General features: G+C 50.2%; 1 protein-coding gene and 1 non-coding gene across 2 annotated transcripts in view; one reads left to right on the forward strand and one right to left on the reverse strand.

Annotated features, from left to right (window-relative positions):
* Positions 1 to 10,970: 10,970 nt before the first annotated feature.
* Positions 10,971 to 11,043, forward strand: TRNAT-UGU (transfer RNA threonine (anticodon UGU)). The gene has a single exon. It is a non-coding gene; the product is annotated as a tRNA-Thr (tRNA).
* Positions 11,044 to 15,586: 4,543 nt separating this feature from the next.
* HHIPL2 (HHIP like 2) overlaps positions 15,587 to 18,494 on the reverse strand; it is a 29,416-nt gene continuing 26,508 nt past the window's right edge. The window contains exon 8 of the mRNA XM_058275249.1: positions 15,587 to 16,448. Within this exon, the coding sequence (XP_058131232.1) occupies positions 16,307 to 16,448 (142 nt within the window). The 3' untranslated portion in view covers positions 15,587 to 16,306. The remainder of the gene's footprint in view (positions 16,449 to 18,494) is intronic.

Below are 18,494 nucleotides of genomic sequence, written 5' to 3' on the forward strand. Positions count from 1 at the left end.
TGGCCCAGTGGTTAGGGCGTCCGTCTACCACATGGGAGGTCCGCGGTTCAAACCCCAGGCCTCCTTGACCCGTGTGGAGTTGGCTCATGTGCAGTGCTGATGTGCGCAAGGAGTGCCCTGCCACGCAGGGGTGTCCCCACGTAGGGAAGCCCCACTCACAAGGACTGCACCCTATAAGGAGAGCCACCGAGCACAAAAGAAAGTGCAGCCTGCCCAGGAATGGTGCCACACTCACAGAGAGCTGATGCAGCAAGACAACACAACAAAAAGAGACACAGATTCTGGGTGCCACTGACAAGAAATACAAGCAGACACAGAAGAACACACAGAGAATGGAGAGAATGGACACAGAGAGCAGACAACTGGGGGGAGGCGGGGAAGGGGAGAGAAATAAATAAAAAATAAATCTTAAAAAAAAAACAAAGATCTGGACTAACGTAGGTCCAGGAAGACACTTGAGATGAGAGAACAAGAACAAGTAGGAGTTAACAAGGAAAATGGAAAGAAAGGAGCATTCCAACAAAAAGGAACAGAGTATGAGAAGGCAGTGTGGAAGGAGAAAGAGTGTAGTCATTTCCAGAGACTGCGTGAAATGAAAAGACAGATAACTCTAAGCCAAAACATTTGAAAAGTCAGGAGAAATGAATAAATTCCTAGAAAAAACACAACTTACCAGAACTGATACAAGAAGAAACAGAAAAATCTAAACGGTCAGCCAAAAGGGTGCTGATGCAAAGTACCAGAAATCTGTTGGCTTTCATAAAGGCTATTTCTTTGGGATAAAAGCTTAAAATTACAAGGCCCTAAAGAGTCCAACTCAAGGTACCATAAGAGGTACTTTCTCACTAAAGTCAAGTGCCACGTGTTGAAGCAAGATGGCGGGCGATCTCTGCCTGATCTCTCCTTCCTTTTTCCTCTTAAGACTCCATGAGCCCAGTTTCTTCTGATTTCAGCTGCAGGCTGGCATAGAGCTTGTTTCTTTCCAGGCCATCTCAGCTGCTCTGGTCTCTTCAGCTGCAAACTATTGGGCGAATGACTCAGATCACCCTGGGACTTTAGCTGTTTGAGCTTTCTCCTTTCTGTCACATGGCAGGACCGAAATGACCAAGTTCTCTCCTCTTCCATGTCTATGGAGTGCTCGCTTCTTTTTGTGTCTTCCTGAGTAAGTGTCCATTTATATCAGTCCACCAAGGGCACAGGGACTCAGCCCCGAGTCATACCCTACTGATGTGGTTGAAGCAAAGGCCCTAAAATGATTTAAGTAAACTTAAAACCTTTGAATCTAATACAATCAAAGAGTATCACACACAGAGGAACAGGCCAGTTTACAAACAATCTTTCCTTTTGGGGATTCACAAAAATAATCTCAAAATGCCAGAGTCTTTTATCTATTAAAGTAATTTAACGCATAATTAAAAATCTTCCCACAAAGGAAATGACAAGCTTTACTTGCAAATTCTACCCAATATTGAAGGAAGAAATAACACCAATCATACGAAAACCCTTTCTGAAAATAGGAAAAAAGTAAACATTGCCCAATTCACTTATGAAGAGCACTTAACCTTGATATCAAAGTCTGATAATGCTATTACAAGAAAGAACACTTATACGCCAGTCTTATTAATGAATATAGAAATAAAAATCTTAAACAAAATATTAGCAAACTCAAACCTTTGACATATGTCTTAGCTTGCCAGGGCTGATGTAGCAAATACCACCAATTGGTTGGTTTAATCAAGGAATTTATTATCTCACAGTTTCTGTGTCTAGAACTCCAAAATCAAGGTATCAACAGGCCATGCTTTCTCCAAAGTCTGTAGCATTCTGGTGGTGGCTTGCCAACAGACTCTGTCCCCATATTATGGCATCTGTCTCTTTTGGTCTCCTCCCCTGGCTTCTATTTCTCCTGCTCAGTTGTCTGTCTCTGCCTAGATTCCTCTCTAATAATTATTCCAATCATAATGAATTAATTAAGACCCACCCTGGTTCAATTTGGCTTCATCTAAATAGTTTCTTCAAAGAACCTACTTACAAATGAATACATAGCCACAGGATATGAATATGCATATCCAAGAAGCCCAGAGAACACCAACAAGATACACATGAAGAAAAAGACATCCTGACACATACTGATCACACTACGAATGCAAAGGACAAGGAGAGAACTCTGAAAGCTGCAAGAGGAATTTCCACACTGGTGCTCATAGCAGCCTTACTCACAATTACCAAAAGATGGAGGCAACCAAGGGTCCATCAGCTGATGAATGGATAAACAAAATGTGGTATATGCATACAATGGAATATTACTCAGCCATAAATTGGAATGAAGTTCTGATGCACGTGACAACATGGATGAACCTTGAAGACATCATGTCGAGTGAAATAAGCCAGACACAGAAGGACAAAAATAGTATGAGCCCACCAATTTGAAATAATTAGAATAAGCAAAGTCGTAAAGTCGAGTGCTAGAATAGAGGTTGCCAGGGGACAGGACGGGGATAGGGAATGGGAAATTAAGGTTCAAACTGCAGGATTCCTATTTGGAATGAGGGTAATGTTTTGGCAGTGGGTGGTGGTGATGGTATTACAGCATTATGAACACAATTAACAGCACTGAAATGTTCGACTGTGTAGATGGTACAGAATAATTTTTTTTAATTCATGAAACTACACTATATAGGGAGCCCTAAGTCAAACCATGGACTTTAATTAGTCACACAATTATAAAAGTGTGCTACCATCAATTGTAACCAATGTTCCACATTAATGCAACCAGTAGTGGTAGGGTGGCATATAGGAATCCTGTAGTGATGCATAATTGTTCTGTAAACACACAACTTCTCTGATAAAGAAAAAAATATTTTACAATAAAGGGAAAAGACTTATAAATTAGACAATATTTAGATTGGGAACTTCCACCAATCAAAATACACCTTTGAAAGTGTGAAGAGCAAGCCACAAAATGGAAGAAACTACATGTAATACATATATCTAATAAAGACCTCATATCTGGAATGTATAAAGAACCCTACAAACCAAGCAAACATTTGAAAAGGTGTTTTATATCATTAACCTTCAGGGAAATGCAAACTGAATTCATTATGAGACATCAGTGCATACCCCTCAAGAATAACTTTAAAAAATGATAGAACCAAGTGTTGACAAGGACCAAGAATAACTAGAACTCACATATACTGCTGGTAGAAGTATAAATTCACATTACCACTTTCAAAAGCTTTGGCAGAATTTGTGAAAGCTGTGCATATACATATCTAGTAAATCCACTCCTGGGAATACACCCAACAGAAATATCTTCATGTGAGACATGGGCAAAAATGTTCATAGTAGCACTATTCATAATAGCTAAAACTTGGAAACAAGAGAAAAGTCCATCAACAGTAGAAGAGATAAATTGTGGTATAATCATACAATGAACTATGAAGAAATGAAAATGAATAACTCTTACTGCATCCAAAAACAGGAAAAACTAGTGTTGTAATAAGTCAGGACAGTGGTTACCTTTAGGCAGGAGGACAGATTGTGACTGGAGGACACACGGTAGGACAGTGGGATTCTGGTAACATTCTGTTCCTTCGTCTGGGTGGGATTTGCAAGAGAAGGTTCCCTTTGTGATTATTCATCAAGCTGTATACTTACCATTTGTGTTCTTTATTTTATACCTTAATCAAAAGTTATTTTTTTTTAAACCACGATGGACTGCCTATGGGAAGGAAGGAAGACAAAGGTGTTGAGGGTGCCTCTGAAGATTCTGGTTCATACAGCAGGATGGAAAAAGACCCCGTACCCACGCCGGAAGCACGGGAGGAGGAGGAGCTGGGAGGTAACCATCTTGTTGCTTCCCAGAGTTGGAATCAAGCTTTCAGTTGCCCAGTCAGGTCTGGAAGTTGTTAGAGAGATCCAGGCTAGAGATAAAAGCTGTGTTGCCTAGACTTAGATGGCAATTGATCCACAGTGCATATGAGACCACCATAAAAGAATAAATAGGGAGGCGAACGTGGCTCAAGCAATTGGGCTCCCGCTTGCCACATGGGAGGTCGCAGATTCAGTTCCCAGTACCTTCTGGAGAGGACAAGCAAGACAGCAAGCTGGTGTGACGAGACAATGTAATTAGAGACACAGGGAGGAAACACCATGAGAGAGACAGCAGAGCAGGGAGAGGAGGTGGCTGGGGCGATTGAGCGCCACTCTTCCCACATGAGATGTCCCAGGTTGGTTCCCCATGCCTCCTAAAGAGAAGAAGAGCAGAGAGCAAGTGCAAACTACATGGGCAGGCAGAAAATTAGCCAAAGGGGTGCTGATGCAAAATACCAGAAATCTGTTGGCTTTTATAAAGGCTATATATTTGGGGTAGAAGCTTACAGTTACCAGGCCATAAAGCATAACTTACTTCCCTCACCAAAGTCCGTTGCCACGTGTTGGAGCAAGATAGCTGCCGACATGCCAGGGTTCAGCCTCCCTCTCCCTCTTAAGGCTCTGTGGTCCCAGCTTCTTCCAATATGAGCTGTAGGCTGAGATAAGTCTCGTCTCTCTCCCGGGGCTCCTGCGGGCTTCTCTGGGATCAGTTGCATTACTGCACTGGACACCTTGTGGCTCCCATCTCTGCCACTCCAGATTTGGGAATCTGAACCCAACTCCCTTTTGATTGCACCCTGCCCTCCAAAAAGAAAAGAGCACTCTCCCCAGGGCTCATTTCTCTCTGGGCTCAGCTGCTCTGCTCTCTCCCATGTGTTTACTTCCCAAGCTCCAGCTCAAAACTCTGACCTCTCTTCTCTGCAGTGCAGTATCTCTGTGAGTCCCCACCCAGCAAGGGGGCGGGGACTCAATGTCCTACTGACGTGGCTCAATCAAAGCCTTAATCATTATTTAATCAAGTAAAAGTGAAACCTCTGAATCCAATATAACCTCAGAACCCAGAGGAACAGACCAGTTTACAAACATAATCCAGTATCTGCTTTTGGAATTCATAAATAATACCAAACTGCTACTGGGGGGAATAAGTAAAATAAATCTTAAAAGAAAAAAAAAAAGAATATATAGAGTAAGAGGAGAGGTACAACGGAGCCTGGAAAAACTTCTAACATCTGATGGTCAGTATATCTAATCTGAGGACCAGTTAATCTAAACTCCTATCAACTCCCTAAGGAGTGTGTCATCATCCCCATTTTACAGATAAAGAAACCAAGGACCAAGAGGATCTAATAACTTTCCTAAAATCACAAAACTGGCAGGAGAAGAGCCAGAATCCAAACTCGGTTGACTGACTCCAGACTTGCATGCTTAACCTCTGTGCTGGTAGAGGACAAGTCCGCAAAGAAGGTTGAGAAAAAGCAAAAAGTGGGTGGGCACGCGGGAGTCCAGGCCAGGAGGTCCTGAGGTCCTCGGAAGGGAGAATTTAAGAAGGAGGGAGTGGGCAGCAGTGTCACGTGCTGCGAAGATGCAAAGGATTCATCCACATGGGGTCGGTAGGCCATGTCAGTGGAGGTGTAGAGGCAGAAAGCACGGGGTGAGTTGAAAGTGTGGGAGGCAAGGAATGGAGAAAATGATGGAGGCAACTCATTGTAGTTGGGGGAGGGCTCTTTTATTTTATTATTTTTTTAAGCACATGAAAAAACAACTGATGAGCTGGATCTAGTTGAAGACTGCAAGCTGAATATACAAGAGAGGGTTCCAGAGAGGAAAGAGAGAGAGAGTGGCTGCCCTGGGGGAGAGGCATACTCAGAGGGAAGGCGAGCAAGTGGGCCCTGGGTGGGCGCACGAAGGGGAGCTGTGGCAGGCAGTGACCTCTGCACAAACAGCACCACGTTACATCCTCACAAGCACCCTGGGAGGCAGGCACCTGGTAGCCCCATTTTACCGGTGAAGGACCTGAGCCCCGAAAGTTGGGTAACTTCTGTGCGGTCAGCCAGGGGCAGAGCGGGCTGGGCACTCGGTGCCTGGGACTCTGAAGCCTGAGCTCCTACTGTCGTGCAGCCTGTCACCTCTGCATTTCAGCAAAAGATGAGCAGACGCCTGTGGCCAGGATTCAGCGAGGTTGGCGAGGCTCTGAAGCCCATGCCCACTCCCCTGTGTTTTGACCTGGAAGTGAGGAGCCCTCGCCACCCCCTGGCCCTGCAGCTCACGGACACAAGGCACAGGTGAGCCCACCGGGTGACGCTTGGCGTTAGTGAACTGTTCTACACGCCCGGTGACAAGGAGGTGGGTATGGGAAGCATTTTCTCCATCCCGCTCTTGAGTGCCCACCCTTCCAGCCCCCTCTCTCCCGAGCAACCCAGATGCCTGCCGCCCAGGTCCCCCCCGCTGTGGGCCTGCTGCGCCCCGGCCCAGGACACCCCCACGGGGCTGCACCACCATCCCCAGGCTCAGAACTGGAAGCCATCCAAGTCCAGCCCGGTTAATAAACAGACCCTCGGGCCGTTTGGTGTGGGGACGGCAGGTGACTTTTTGTTGCGATGACTTAGGTAAGGGGGTGTGTTTCACCGGGCCCCACCGAGGCGCGCACGGCTGGGCTCACCCATTAGGCTGGGAGCTGCCGGCTCCTTCCCCGGAGACGCAGCTGCCTGAGTCGTGCGGGTCTGGTGGGATGAGAAGGGCTGTGGGCCCCGAGGCATTCTGGAGGATGCCCGCAGCCCCTTCCCCCGGGGATCCAGGCCAGCGGGCGAGCCGAGCAGCTGGAATTGGAGTCCCTGCCCCCTGAATCCCAGGTGCTGAGCGGGCCTGTGTCCTGGGATCTCCCCACCCGTCCCCGAGAGCAATGGGAAGAGCTGAGCTCACTGCACCCAAGTGCTTCCCCTCGGCTCCAGCTTCACCAACAGCTTCCAGAAGGCGAGGCTCACATGCATCTTGCTCACGTGGAATCTCCTACACCTCGACAGGTGGGCTCCGGGTCTCCTGAAGCATGCGCCCACGGGCTCTAAGCTCACCCCTTCCCCATGTGAATCCGGATTGGATTAAAAATGCTCAGGGAAGCCGACCTGGCTCAACAGATAGGGCGTCCACATGGGAGGTCCGTGGTTCAAACCCCGGGCCTCCTTGACTCGTGTGGAGCTGACCCATGTGCAGTGTTGATGAGCGCAAGGAGTGCCGTGCCACGCAGGGGTGTCCCCCGCGTAGGGGAGCCCCACGCGCAAGGAGTGCACCCCGTAAGGAGAGCCACCCAGCGTGAAAGAGAGTGCAGCCTGCCCAGGAACGGCGCCGCACACACTGAGAGCTGACACAGCAAGATGACACAACAAAAAGAAACACAGATTCCCGTGCCACTGACAACAGAAGCGGACAAAGAAGATGCAGCAAAAAGACACAGAACAGACAACTGGGAGGGAGGGTAGAAAAATAAATAAAAAATAAATCTTTTTAAAAATCAGTAGCCCTTTACCTCCTACCCTCCTCCCGCTTTCTTTAGCAGTTTCTCCACCTTTCCTTTGCGCCCCTGCTCTGGGCTTTGCTCCTGGGGGTGGGGGTGGGGGGCGGAGGGCGCCCGACCCAAGGGAAGCTCCTTCACCTCCCCATCTCCCTATTCCACCCCCCCCCCCAGCTCCCCACTAAAGACCCTAAGTTTTCCCCTCTGCTTTAGTTTGTTTGGCTAGGTTTCTATGTGCTCACGGGGTTTTGTTTTGTTTTTGTTTTTAACTTTCTTTAACAAATCCCAGAAGAGAGAACAAAAACCATGGAAAAGTCCAGAAACCCAGGTCTTAACTCTGGCTTCTACAACTATTTCACTGCAGGGTCTGATGCCAGTCTCTTCCCCTCACGAAGCCACAGCTTCCTTGTCCTCCAGATGACGGGCTGGACCAGACAGACTCAAGGGGGCCTCTTGCCTCACACCCTTCTGCCGTGACTCTGACTTTGGCAGGACAGTCTCGGGTCTGCTCCTGGGGCGGGGAGAATGCTGGACAGCAAGTGAGAGGCGAGCTGGAGGGAGCACCCCTGCACCCAGCCAGTGCGGGGAGTCCCTGGATCTGTCCTGCTTCTCCCCCTCCCTCAGACACCTGACCGCTCAGGGGCTGCAGGGGCTCCTGAAAAGAGAGACCGCAGGAAGGGGAGAAGGAGAAAATCAGGGAGCTGTGGGAGACCAAAGGAAAAGGTTGCCTTAATGCAAAAAACTTACCTTAACACACAAAGCAGCGGAGGGACTGTGGCTGGGATTTACTATTTCCATATCCTCCGCTCCCTCTTTCTGTGCAGGAAGGTGGAATCTTTCTCCCCAAGTTTTATCCTCGGGGTTGACTTGACCCTGGAAGGAAATGTCCAGCCCATGGAAACCTGTCCCTTCCATGTTAGCCCCAGGCCCTTCACGATTTACTGGCACTTTCAAGTTCATCACAATGTTTAATCCCCCAAATGGCCTGAGACGGGCAGGGGCAAAATCACCACGCAGGTATTGAAAAGGCTTGCGCTAGGGGGACAGGAGGAGGAGGAAGAGGCTTAAATTTAAACGTAAAGGCCTCCCAGACTTTTTTTTTTAATATCACGCTACTTACGAGCAAATTCAAGCTTCTGTATTTCTTTCGTCTTGTCCTTTCCTCGCTATGCCCTTCTAGACAGGCCCTGTAAGCGCGATTCAGCAGTTAGAACTGAGCAGAGCGGGGCTTCCGTTCTCCCATCTCGTCCCACTTTGCCTGGCCAGGAGGGCCGTTTGCCTGTCCTGAGGGCCACGCGGAAGTCCCCGGCGCTCCGTGCGGAGCTGAGGGCGCGCGAGGAGGGACCCGCAGGCTCTGGTTCAGGCTCTGCCTTAACTGACCATCTGGCTCTGAGACTCCAGACTCGGCTCTGAGATGGAAAGTAAGCCCACTCTTGAAGGGGCTTGGCAAGAGGACCAGAGAGATTTCCAGCAGGCTAAGATGCTTCAGGCAGGGGCACCTGGTGAGGTGAAAATGATGCTTCCTGGGTTCCCTGGGGCGAGAAGAACAATTAGTATGTGCTAATGCAATGAATGTACTGCACTAATGAAAGAAGTTGTCCATGTGGGAGGAGTGGGGAGTGAGGGGAGAGGGGTATATGGGAACACTTTATATATATATATATTTTTTAAAGATTTATTTTTATTTATTTAATTCCCCTCCCCTCCCCCGGTTGTCTGTTTTCTGTGTCTTTTTGCTGCGTCTTGTTTCTTTGTCCGCTTCTGTTGTCGTCAGCGGCACGGGAAGTGTGGGCGGCGCCATTCCTGGGCAGGCTGCTCCCTCCTTCGCGCTGGGTGGCTCTCCTTATGGGTGCGCTCCTTGCGCGTGGGGCTCCCCTACCTGGGGACACCCCTGCGTGGCAGGGCGCTCCTTGCGCGCATCAGCACTGCGCATGGGCCAGCTCCACACGGGTCAAGGAGGCCCGGGGCTTGAACCGCGGACCTCCCATGTGGTAGACCGACGCCCTAACCACTGGGCCAAAGTCCGTTTCCCTATATATATATTTTTTAATGTAACATTTTAGGTGATTTAGGCATCTTTAAAATTAAAAAAAAAAATTTAAATCACTGTGTGCTGAGTTGCTGGCCTTTGTCCAGATACAATGAGAAGCCCCTGCAGCTATGCGGGGTCCACGGGCTCCTCTGAGACACACTGCAAAGCAGGCAGAGGAATGAGTAAAGTCGTGGGTTAGACAGAACAATCAGAGCCCTGGGGGGCAGCTGGCCAAGGAGAGAACCAGACAGGCCACGGAAACCAAGGGGCGTTGCAACATTCCAACTTGGTGAAGAGGCAGTAGAAGTGGAAATAAAGGAGAACAATGCGAAGACATCTCCAAAGCACTTCCCTGGTATCTCCTGCCTGAAAAACCAGCATCAGCGTAGCTGTCATTCGTGACTCAACCATCACTGGGCACCTGCTATGAGCCAGACACTATTCCAGGTGTTGGGAACACAGCAGGAAATAAAAACTCCTGCCCTCAGGAGCTGACATTCGAACAGGGGAGACAGAAAAGAATAGTAAACATGAGAAGTACACAGTCCAGCGTATGAAAGAAGGCTATGTAGTAGGGGGTAAAAAGGGCAGGACAGGAAGATGGTGTCGCTTTAAGTACAAGGTCTCATTGAGAACAGGACAGTGAGCAGAAAGTGGAGGAGGTAAGGGGGCGAGACCCCGGGGAGGGCACCATCTTCATAGGGCACCGTCTTCCTTCTACTGCTCCTGAGGGGAAAGAGTGCCCTGAGGCCATGACTCCATTCCTGCGATAAATAATTGGTTAAACAAAAGTGATTGAGGCCATAGTTTCTGATCCAGATCATTTTTAAAAAGCAGGCGAATAACCTACAGAATTGGATGGGAGAGCATGTAAACTACAATGTAAACTTTAACCCATGCTTAGTGGCAATGCTCCAAAGCGAGTTCATCACTTGCAATGAACGTACCTGGCTAATGAGGGATGTTGTTAATGGGGGCAAATGGGGGGCTATGGGGAGCAGGGCATATGGGAATCCCCTACCTTTTTTATGTGACATCTGTATAATCTAAGTATCTTTTAAAAAACAAAATAAAAAAAAAAAAGCAGGCAACAGCTTTGCTTCTTTCCTCTATCTCCGATGTCTAGCATTATGTGAGGACTCAATAAATATTTGTTGAATCAATTAATTCATCCATATGCAATAATCTATTAGAACCAAAGACACGCCTCTTAACATCTCTAAAAGCATCAAACGTGATACAGTTTATCCTAGAAACAAAATTGTAGGACCTTTTGAAGTTGTAAACATATCACTCATAACAACGCCGTGATTTCATTTTCACGTTTTCCCTTCCAGCCCTCGAGGAACAGCTATCGTCGAGTGTATCTCCTGAGCTTCTTCGCCCCGTCCCCCTCTCCCCTCCCCGTTAATCATCATTTTGTACGCAGTGTTTTCTGGCATTTCACAGGCTTGAATATTACCATTGATGACGGATTCCTAGGGTCAGTTCTCACAGCCTGTCCTCTAAAGCAATGTAATTTTCACTATCTCTGATTCATGAACAAGCAGCTCAGAAGTGGGCTCCATAGCTCAGTGGTTAGAGCACTGGTCTTGTAAACCAGGGGTCGCGAGTTCGATCCTCGCTGGGGCCTCCTGTTTGCTCTTGCCTTTTTAAAAGCCGTACTGATTAATCACAGACTACAGGGTAAACGGGGTTCCAGAAAAATGTCCCCGGCAAAATTAAAAGCTACTGTATTCGAGCAGGAGGTCGTGAAAATCCTTAACGTGCGTTAGAAGCGACCCGGAAGATAAAATCCTGGACCGCGACGAAGGGCAGGAGAAGGAAAAAAGCTGTCCCCTGGGGGCGCAGCCTCACGCGGACCCGCGGAAATGGAGGCAGAACGCCCCGAGCCCTACTCCACGCCCTGCAGACCCGACGTCCTCGCAGCACGAAAGAGGCGCTTGGGGAGCCGCGCGCTGGCCGGCGGGGGCGGCGGCGCCTGCAGTTGCGCCTCGCGGCCGGCGGGCGGCGCTGTGGCGCCGGCTACCCGCGCTCCCCTCCCCGAGGCCGGCGGGCGCGCTCCCGTCCCCGAGGCCCGCGGGCACGCGCCGGGGCGCTGCTCCAGGCCGCGCGCGTGGCCGGCGAGTCCCGCCCGGAGCCTCCGCGGTGGCGGCCACGTGGCGGTCCCCCGCCCGGGAGCGCAGCCGCGCGCCGCGTCCTGCCGCCTGCGGAGGGGAGCGGAGGGGAGGGGAGGCCACTCTCAAAAGCGGCAGCCCCGCGCTGATCGCCAGCCGGTGCTGACCACCGTGCTCGGTCTCATTTTCACCCCCGGAATTTCAGAATGCCGCGTGACCCCGGAGTCACACGCGAGAGTGGCCAGAGTCTTTTCTGAACACCGGAGGCTTCCCGAGCAGGATTTCTTTCCCAGCGTGCAGGACCAGAGCTTGCAAAGGACCTGCGGTACTGTGGGAGCCCCGCGCCCCCGGGGGCTCTGAGCACTAGAGACGGGGCAAGTCCTGAGATGGGCTGAAAACTGGGTTTAGAAAACTGAGTACCAAAACGGGATGTAGACCATCTCGCTAATAATGTTTAAATTACACGCTGCAATGAAAATATTTTGGAAATGACTGGATTAAATAAAATGCATACTTAACGATCAATTTTATCTATTTCTTTTTACCATTTTTAACGGGGCTATTAGAAAACTTAACATATGTGGGCTTGTATTTGTAGTTCTTGTCATCTCTTGGTTGGATGTTGTGCAGGTTTAGGGAATCAGAGCCCTGTCAGCTTCGGTTAACACTTGCCCTGTGCTCACGTCAGGTGAGCTGTGCAAGGCAAGGAAAGCATGTATGTGGGGTCTTAGAATTGCAATTCCAGGAGCAGGACCCATTCAGGTAGCAAACTAAACTGTGTCTCGTCTTGGGGCTTGCAAGCAAGGGTTTTTAAGAAAAAGGTTTATGTAGGCTTTCCAAATGTCCTTCAGGTTAGTTTACTGATTTATCTTATAGTTGTTTCATGGCCTCCAGATGTCCTCAGAAATGTCGTGGCTTTTGGCTTTGCATACCTAGGCAGTTTGTAATAGCAGCTGAGCGATGTGTCAGAGTAACCTGAACGGCCTCTCTGTGCCATCTTAAATCTCTTAGCGATAGCCATTCCATTCTGTTTTATCTCTTTTCTCAGCTGTGATGGACAAAGAGACTCTTTCAAAGATCTCTGGGTCTCCCCAGAGCCAGCACTGTGTTTCCTAAGCATTAACTATGGCATTTGTCAAATGAAAATAAAATTATGTCGTCCCAACACAAATTTAAATCCCACAATGTAGTTCTTAAATTGAGTTAGCTTTGGGAAAGATGGAAGTGTAAGACTATCTTGGCTGCAAAATGTTAGCTCTGGAAAAACACAGATATACTTTGCCTGGTCATATTGCCCTTCTATAGTCAAAAAAGTTAGTACTTCACCGGTACCAAATGCCTTCCCCCTCCCCACCGCTAGAGATGGCGCCCTCATCTGTTTGCTCATTGTTTTTTCCCTTTTTTTTTTTTTTTTTGTCTTTATTTTTTTAATGTTACATTCAAAAAATATGAGGTCCCCATTCATTGTCTGTTTTTTCTTTGGGGGGAGCCAGGAACTGAACCCAGGACCTCCCTTATGGGAGGCAAACATTCATCTGCTTGAGCCACATCCATTCCCTGCTTGTTTTTGCTCATTGTCTGCTTGTTGTTGTTGTGGTTGTTGTTGTTGTTTTCATTGTATATTGGTGTTTGTCTTCTTTAGGAGGTGCCAGGAACCAAACTGGAGACCTCCCATGTGGGAGGTGGATGCTTAACTGGTTTACCAGGTTTACTTACTTGGGGTTACTTGGCCATCAAGTGAACAGAATTAGTAAGAAAAAGGTAGATGTCTTGGAGCAAACGTGTCCCATCACCCCTCCAGCCATCACTAGTCCTTGTCCTTTCTCCCCATTTCCTCCTCCTCTAGCTTAATCTAGAGCAAGCATATGCATTTGTATTTTTCACTTTCAGAACATTTCAAAACCTCAGGCTCTAAGAAAGCTGGATACATTTTGACTTCGTTATACCAAGGGATTATTTTCTAACAGTCCTAACTCCTTCCATGATAGCTCACTGGCACCACCACTACTGTAATTTTTTAATTCCAGAAAACTAAGCCACTTTGCCAGAAAGGAATGCTCTTCCTCTCCGGCTCCCCAGCATTTCAGGGGTGCCTGTTCAGCTCCCCTCTCCAGACCCACTATCCTACTCAAAACCTGTGTTCAGAATGCCTTGCATTTGATGGATGTGGTCCTTCAGTTTGGTAGATGAATTCAGGAAGGCGCCTGTCTTGAACGGAGTGCTTCGAGCCGTCCTTGGTTACTGAGCACCCTGCCACACCAGACTCTATTTTTTTCCACAGTCTTTGAAGAAAGATGTGCAGGCACAACGAGGCAGAGTAAGCTCAGGGGTCTGGTCAACAGGTTAGATCCAGCCTTCATTTGAGAAGGCACTAAATATTAGGACTGATCAAACCCTGATTCAGTTCTAGCCTCAAGCATGTTCGAGAGAGCTACAAAGGTAGGCAAGCATAAAGAAAAAACAATGAAAAACGGGCAAAGGAAGCAAGATTGGTTGTTTGTTTGAAGATGGAACCCGGGATTTGAACCCTCTGCTCATCTGCTGAGCTATATCTGCCCCTCTAAAAGATAGGGATTTTTTTCCCTTTTTTTTTTTTTTTAGGAAGTACCAGGAATTGAACCCAGACCTCATACATGGGAAGCAGGTGCTCTACCACTGAGCTACAAGCCCCTTCCCTTCCCCCTCTCCTCTCCCCCCCTCCCCCCCCCCCCCCCCCCCAGAAGGTTGTTTGGAAGTTCCAAGATAATGTCTCTAACTTTGGCATATAATAGGTACTCCCAAAAAGTAAGGCTTTTTATTATTCCACTTGCCAAGGCAAAATAGTACGTCCTGGAGGCACGGACGAAAACCCGCCCTTATTCAGCCCATGAGCTCCAGGCTGCGGCAAAGACAGTGCCCGTTCCAGAGGCACCTCCGGAGGCCTCTGCCTCTGCCGCCTCCCGCAGCTGCGACGGGCGCGGTGCAGTCTGCAGGCCGCGCTGGATTCCTAGCACCAGACAGACGTCCAGGAGATCTCGGGCGTTGCATCTGTCTGCGCAAACGTGGCTTTGTTGCCTGGGCCGCGGGCAGGGACGCAGCGCAGCGGGCGCCTCCGGGGGCTTCGGCCCTCCCCGCGCCCGGGGCAGGCTCACCCGCCGCGGCCCGGCGAGGGCGGGCGTCTCCCGGCGGAAGCGCCGCCTCCAGGCCCCGCGCGCGAGCGCCCCCGCGGGACCGCGAGCTGCCGCCGGAGAAAGCGCCGCGGGAGCCCCGTGCCCGCGCGGGGCCGCGGGGCCGGGCGGGGGGCCCTCGGGCTCGCGGCCCCCCCGCCCGCTCCCGCCTGCGCGGCGCGGGGCCCTGGCGCGGGCCTCCTGCTGCCGGCGCGGGCGGGGGGCCGCGGGGCGCGCGGCGGGGCCCCGGCTGATCCCCCCGCAGCCCGCCCGCGCTGCTCCTTCAGCAGGTCCAGGACCGTCTCTGGAAAATAAACGTGTATTGATGTAAGTTCATGGCCTGGAAGGTGGCTGTAAGGAAAACACCCCCCCAGGACAGCCGGGCCCTATCACACCCACTTCTTTAAATGACCATTTTTTGTTCCCTTAGCCATCCGTCTGAGAGCATCCCTCCTTTTCTGCCTCCCCATCCTGGCACAAGATCTCAGCGCTCCTGGGGCTCTCCCAGTCCCCTGCACATGCGTGTAGCCAATGCCTCCGTGCTGTCTTTATTTTCCTACACTCCCCCCCCCCCACCCCCATTTGGCTCTGAATCCTTCAAGTCAGAGCTTAGTGTCCCCCTCTGTATGCCCAGGGCTCAGCACAGTAACTGCGGCACAGTAACACTAAGCCAGCAACGCTAAGTGCAGGAATGAAGGAATGCGTGAGCAAATGAACGAATGAATGGCAGAGAATGAAGCAGGTGTCACTCCACTCACTCTGGCCTGCAGAGAACGTGCATAGACTGAGCCACAAGTGACAGCCCTCCCCTGAGAGGTGGTCCCTGAGGAATGATAGACGCCCCCCCCCGCGGGGGAGGGGAAGCGTTTGCCCAGTGGGCAGCGGGGCCGGGACTCACTGGCCAGCGGCCTGAACGGGATGCGCTTGCTCCTGGTTTTCACCGGCACTGGCTGGTATTTGCACTTGCCCGGGGGTGCTCGCCTGAAACACAGGAGAGAGAGGGTGAGGACAGGAGGCTCGGAAGACGTGACCAGGAAGTCAAGGTCACCAGAGGGCACACACTTGCGAGAATCGGGTTCAGCCCTCAGATTTCCGCGGGGATGGGGCAGATGGAGGAGGAAATCAGCTCAGAAGGAGAGGACACGGGGGCACCTTGGGCCCCCGGAGACAGTGTAGTCATGGGGTTATGGGTGTGGCTAGGGCAGAACTTGTGGAATCCTGATCCTCGCTAAACCTCGTTTTGTGCATCAATAAAATAGAAAAATAACAATACCCACTTCACAAGGACGCGGTGAGGGTTAAATGAAATCTGTGTACCTAGAACACTATAAATGATTGATAAAGAGTGAGATAAAAACACATGGAACAGAGTAGTGAATGCAGCTCAAGTGCTTGAGTGTCTGCTTCCCACGTTCGAGGTGCTGGGTTCGATGCCTGGTACCTCCAAAAAAAACACACACGGAAGAGTGCTCAGAGGTAGTAACTGATCAGTCGAGGAGGAGGAGGATGACAACGATTCTGCTGCTGTTGCTGATGAGGACGAGGGTGATGCCACTTAAGAAAAACCCTTCAGGAGCTCCTGCCGCAGCCCCTTAAACAATGCCCGCCTCCGCGTCCAGTAGCACACTACTCTTCAGCTGCTTTTCCCCTGGGTGCGAATTCTGCAATAAAAGGGACTTGGAGACCGCGAGCCCTCTTGCCTTCCACGACCAGCACGGGGTGCAGCCTCGCAGCCAGTCTCCACCGCCTCCGCCTTGCTCCAGCGCTCTCTCTCCCTGCCATTCAACACCAGGTTAAAAAAGAACAAAGTAGTTTCATTTAGCAAGCACTTACACAGGCCTTGGGCACTGTGCTGCATACGTTAGGAATATTAACACAGTGAATCCTCAGAACAACGGTCTGAGACAGGCACTATCATTATCACATTTTTACAGATGGGGAAACTGAGGCTCACAAAGGTTAGGAAACAGATCCCAGTCACACAGGTTGTCAGTGGCAAAGTTGAAACTCAAACCCAGGCTCCAGACCATTGTATTCAACTAGGAAGAAAGGATGGAAGGAAAGATCATATATAAATAAGTCAACTGTCCCCTCAGAACACCAGGATTTAGTGGAAAGACAGGCTGAATAAGTAAGCAGAAAAGAAGCTGGATCCACTGCTACAGAAGCCTTAAAAGAAAAGTCTGTATAATTCACGTGGTTATAACTGAACTGAATGGGTGAGGACGACAGGACTTTGATCCACCAAGAGATCGGAGTTCCTATCCTGGGTGCCCCTCTCACTACCTGTGCCTGGGTGGGAAACTCATGTGCAGTCTTCAGTTTCCATAGCCATCAACTGGAGCGTTAACTTGCCTCCTGGGATCTCCTCAGGGTGAAATGAGCTCCCAAGCCAAGCACGTAGCACAGGGGCTAGTACACAATAATCACTCAGTAAACGACAACTTGAGAAAAGGGAGCGTAAACAAGGATTTCTTCAGTGTGGAAAGGGCTTTACCGTCGTTTAATGTATGGCCTCTCATGGGAGCTCCAGAGATAAAGGGGAATTAAATTATCCCCCAACCAAATCAGTAAACTGTCAAAGGAAAGGAAAACGGATTTGTTCAGGAGCGCTGTCAGTGGAAAGAGCAGGAGAAGGCCGGACCCAGGCAGTCCCCGCCCGGGGCGCCTTCGAGAGCCGGGCCTGCCCCAGCCCCGTGCACAGGGGACTGTGCGCCCGAGCAGACCGAGGCCAGGGGACAGCCCGGTACCAAGCCCACCGGGCAGCCTGTGCACTTGGCTACCAGCAGAAGGCCCCTGGCCGCAGGGAGCCTGGTCAGGAGCTGAGCCTCCAGCAACCTCTGAGAACATGTAAACCAAGAGTCCTGGTGCCAAATGGAAGCTGAGATGGCCCTGGCCTCTGGGCCCTGACCAGTGGCTGGACCTTCTTTTTTTTCAAAGATTGTATTTACTTATTTCTCCCCACCCCCTCACTGTTTGCATTTGCTGTATCGATTTCGTTGTATGCTGGTCTTCTTTTTTTTAGGAGGCACCAGGAACCGAACCTGGGACCTCCGATGTGGGAGGGAGACGCCTAATCACTTGAGCCACCTCCACTCCCTGCTTTGTTGGGTCTCTCATTATGTTTTCCTCTGTGTGTCTCTTGCTGCATTATCATGTGTCGGCTCTCCACACCAGTCCGTCACGTCACTTCACTGTCTTGCTCTTCTTCTTTAGGAGGCACCAGGAACCAAACCCAGACACCCCACCCCCGCCCCCCCACGTAGTAGGAGCCACATCCACTTCTTGCTTAACAACTACTTAACACCAAACCAGACATGGGTTATCTAAGCCTCCTTGGGAGGTTCTCCTCTGCAGGTCTAGCTGCAAACAGATTCACAGGGAGACTTGGGCAAGGATCCTGAGATGAATCCAGTGCACTTCCCAGACCCTCAGGAACAGTCACTGTATCACCCAACCCCAGGGGTAGGTACACTGACCTCAGACCCAGTGACCCCAAAAGGGGGGAGCTGTGTTGTGGCTTTGACCTGGACGGCTGGAGGTTGGCTAGCCTTTGAGAGGTGGGCAAATAAGCAGAAGTAAAGAGCAGAGAGCACCAAAGGAACAAATACTGCCACAGTGGAGAGGCTGAGAACTCTGGTAGTGAAGGTATTTGCCAAAGACTGAGACCTCGACCAAGCCCAGGAAGATAGGACAGCAGTACCCACCCAGGGAGTCTGAGGGGTAGACCAGTTGCCAGATGATCCAAGACAGAATTTTCCTGAAGCATATATCAAAAAAAGCAGGAGCCACAGGCCTACCCTTGTCATCCCAGAAAGCCT

The sequence above is a fragment of the Dasypus novemcinctus genome, chromosome 13, assembly GCF_030445035.2.
Source record: "Dasypus novemcinctus isolate mDasNov1 chromosome 13, mDasNov1.1.hap2, whole genome shotgun sequence".
Lineage (NCBI taxonomy): Eukaryota > Metazoa > Chordata > Mammalia > Cingulata > Dasypodidae > Dasypus > Dasypus novemcinctus.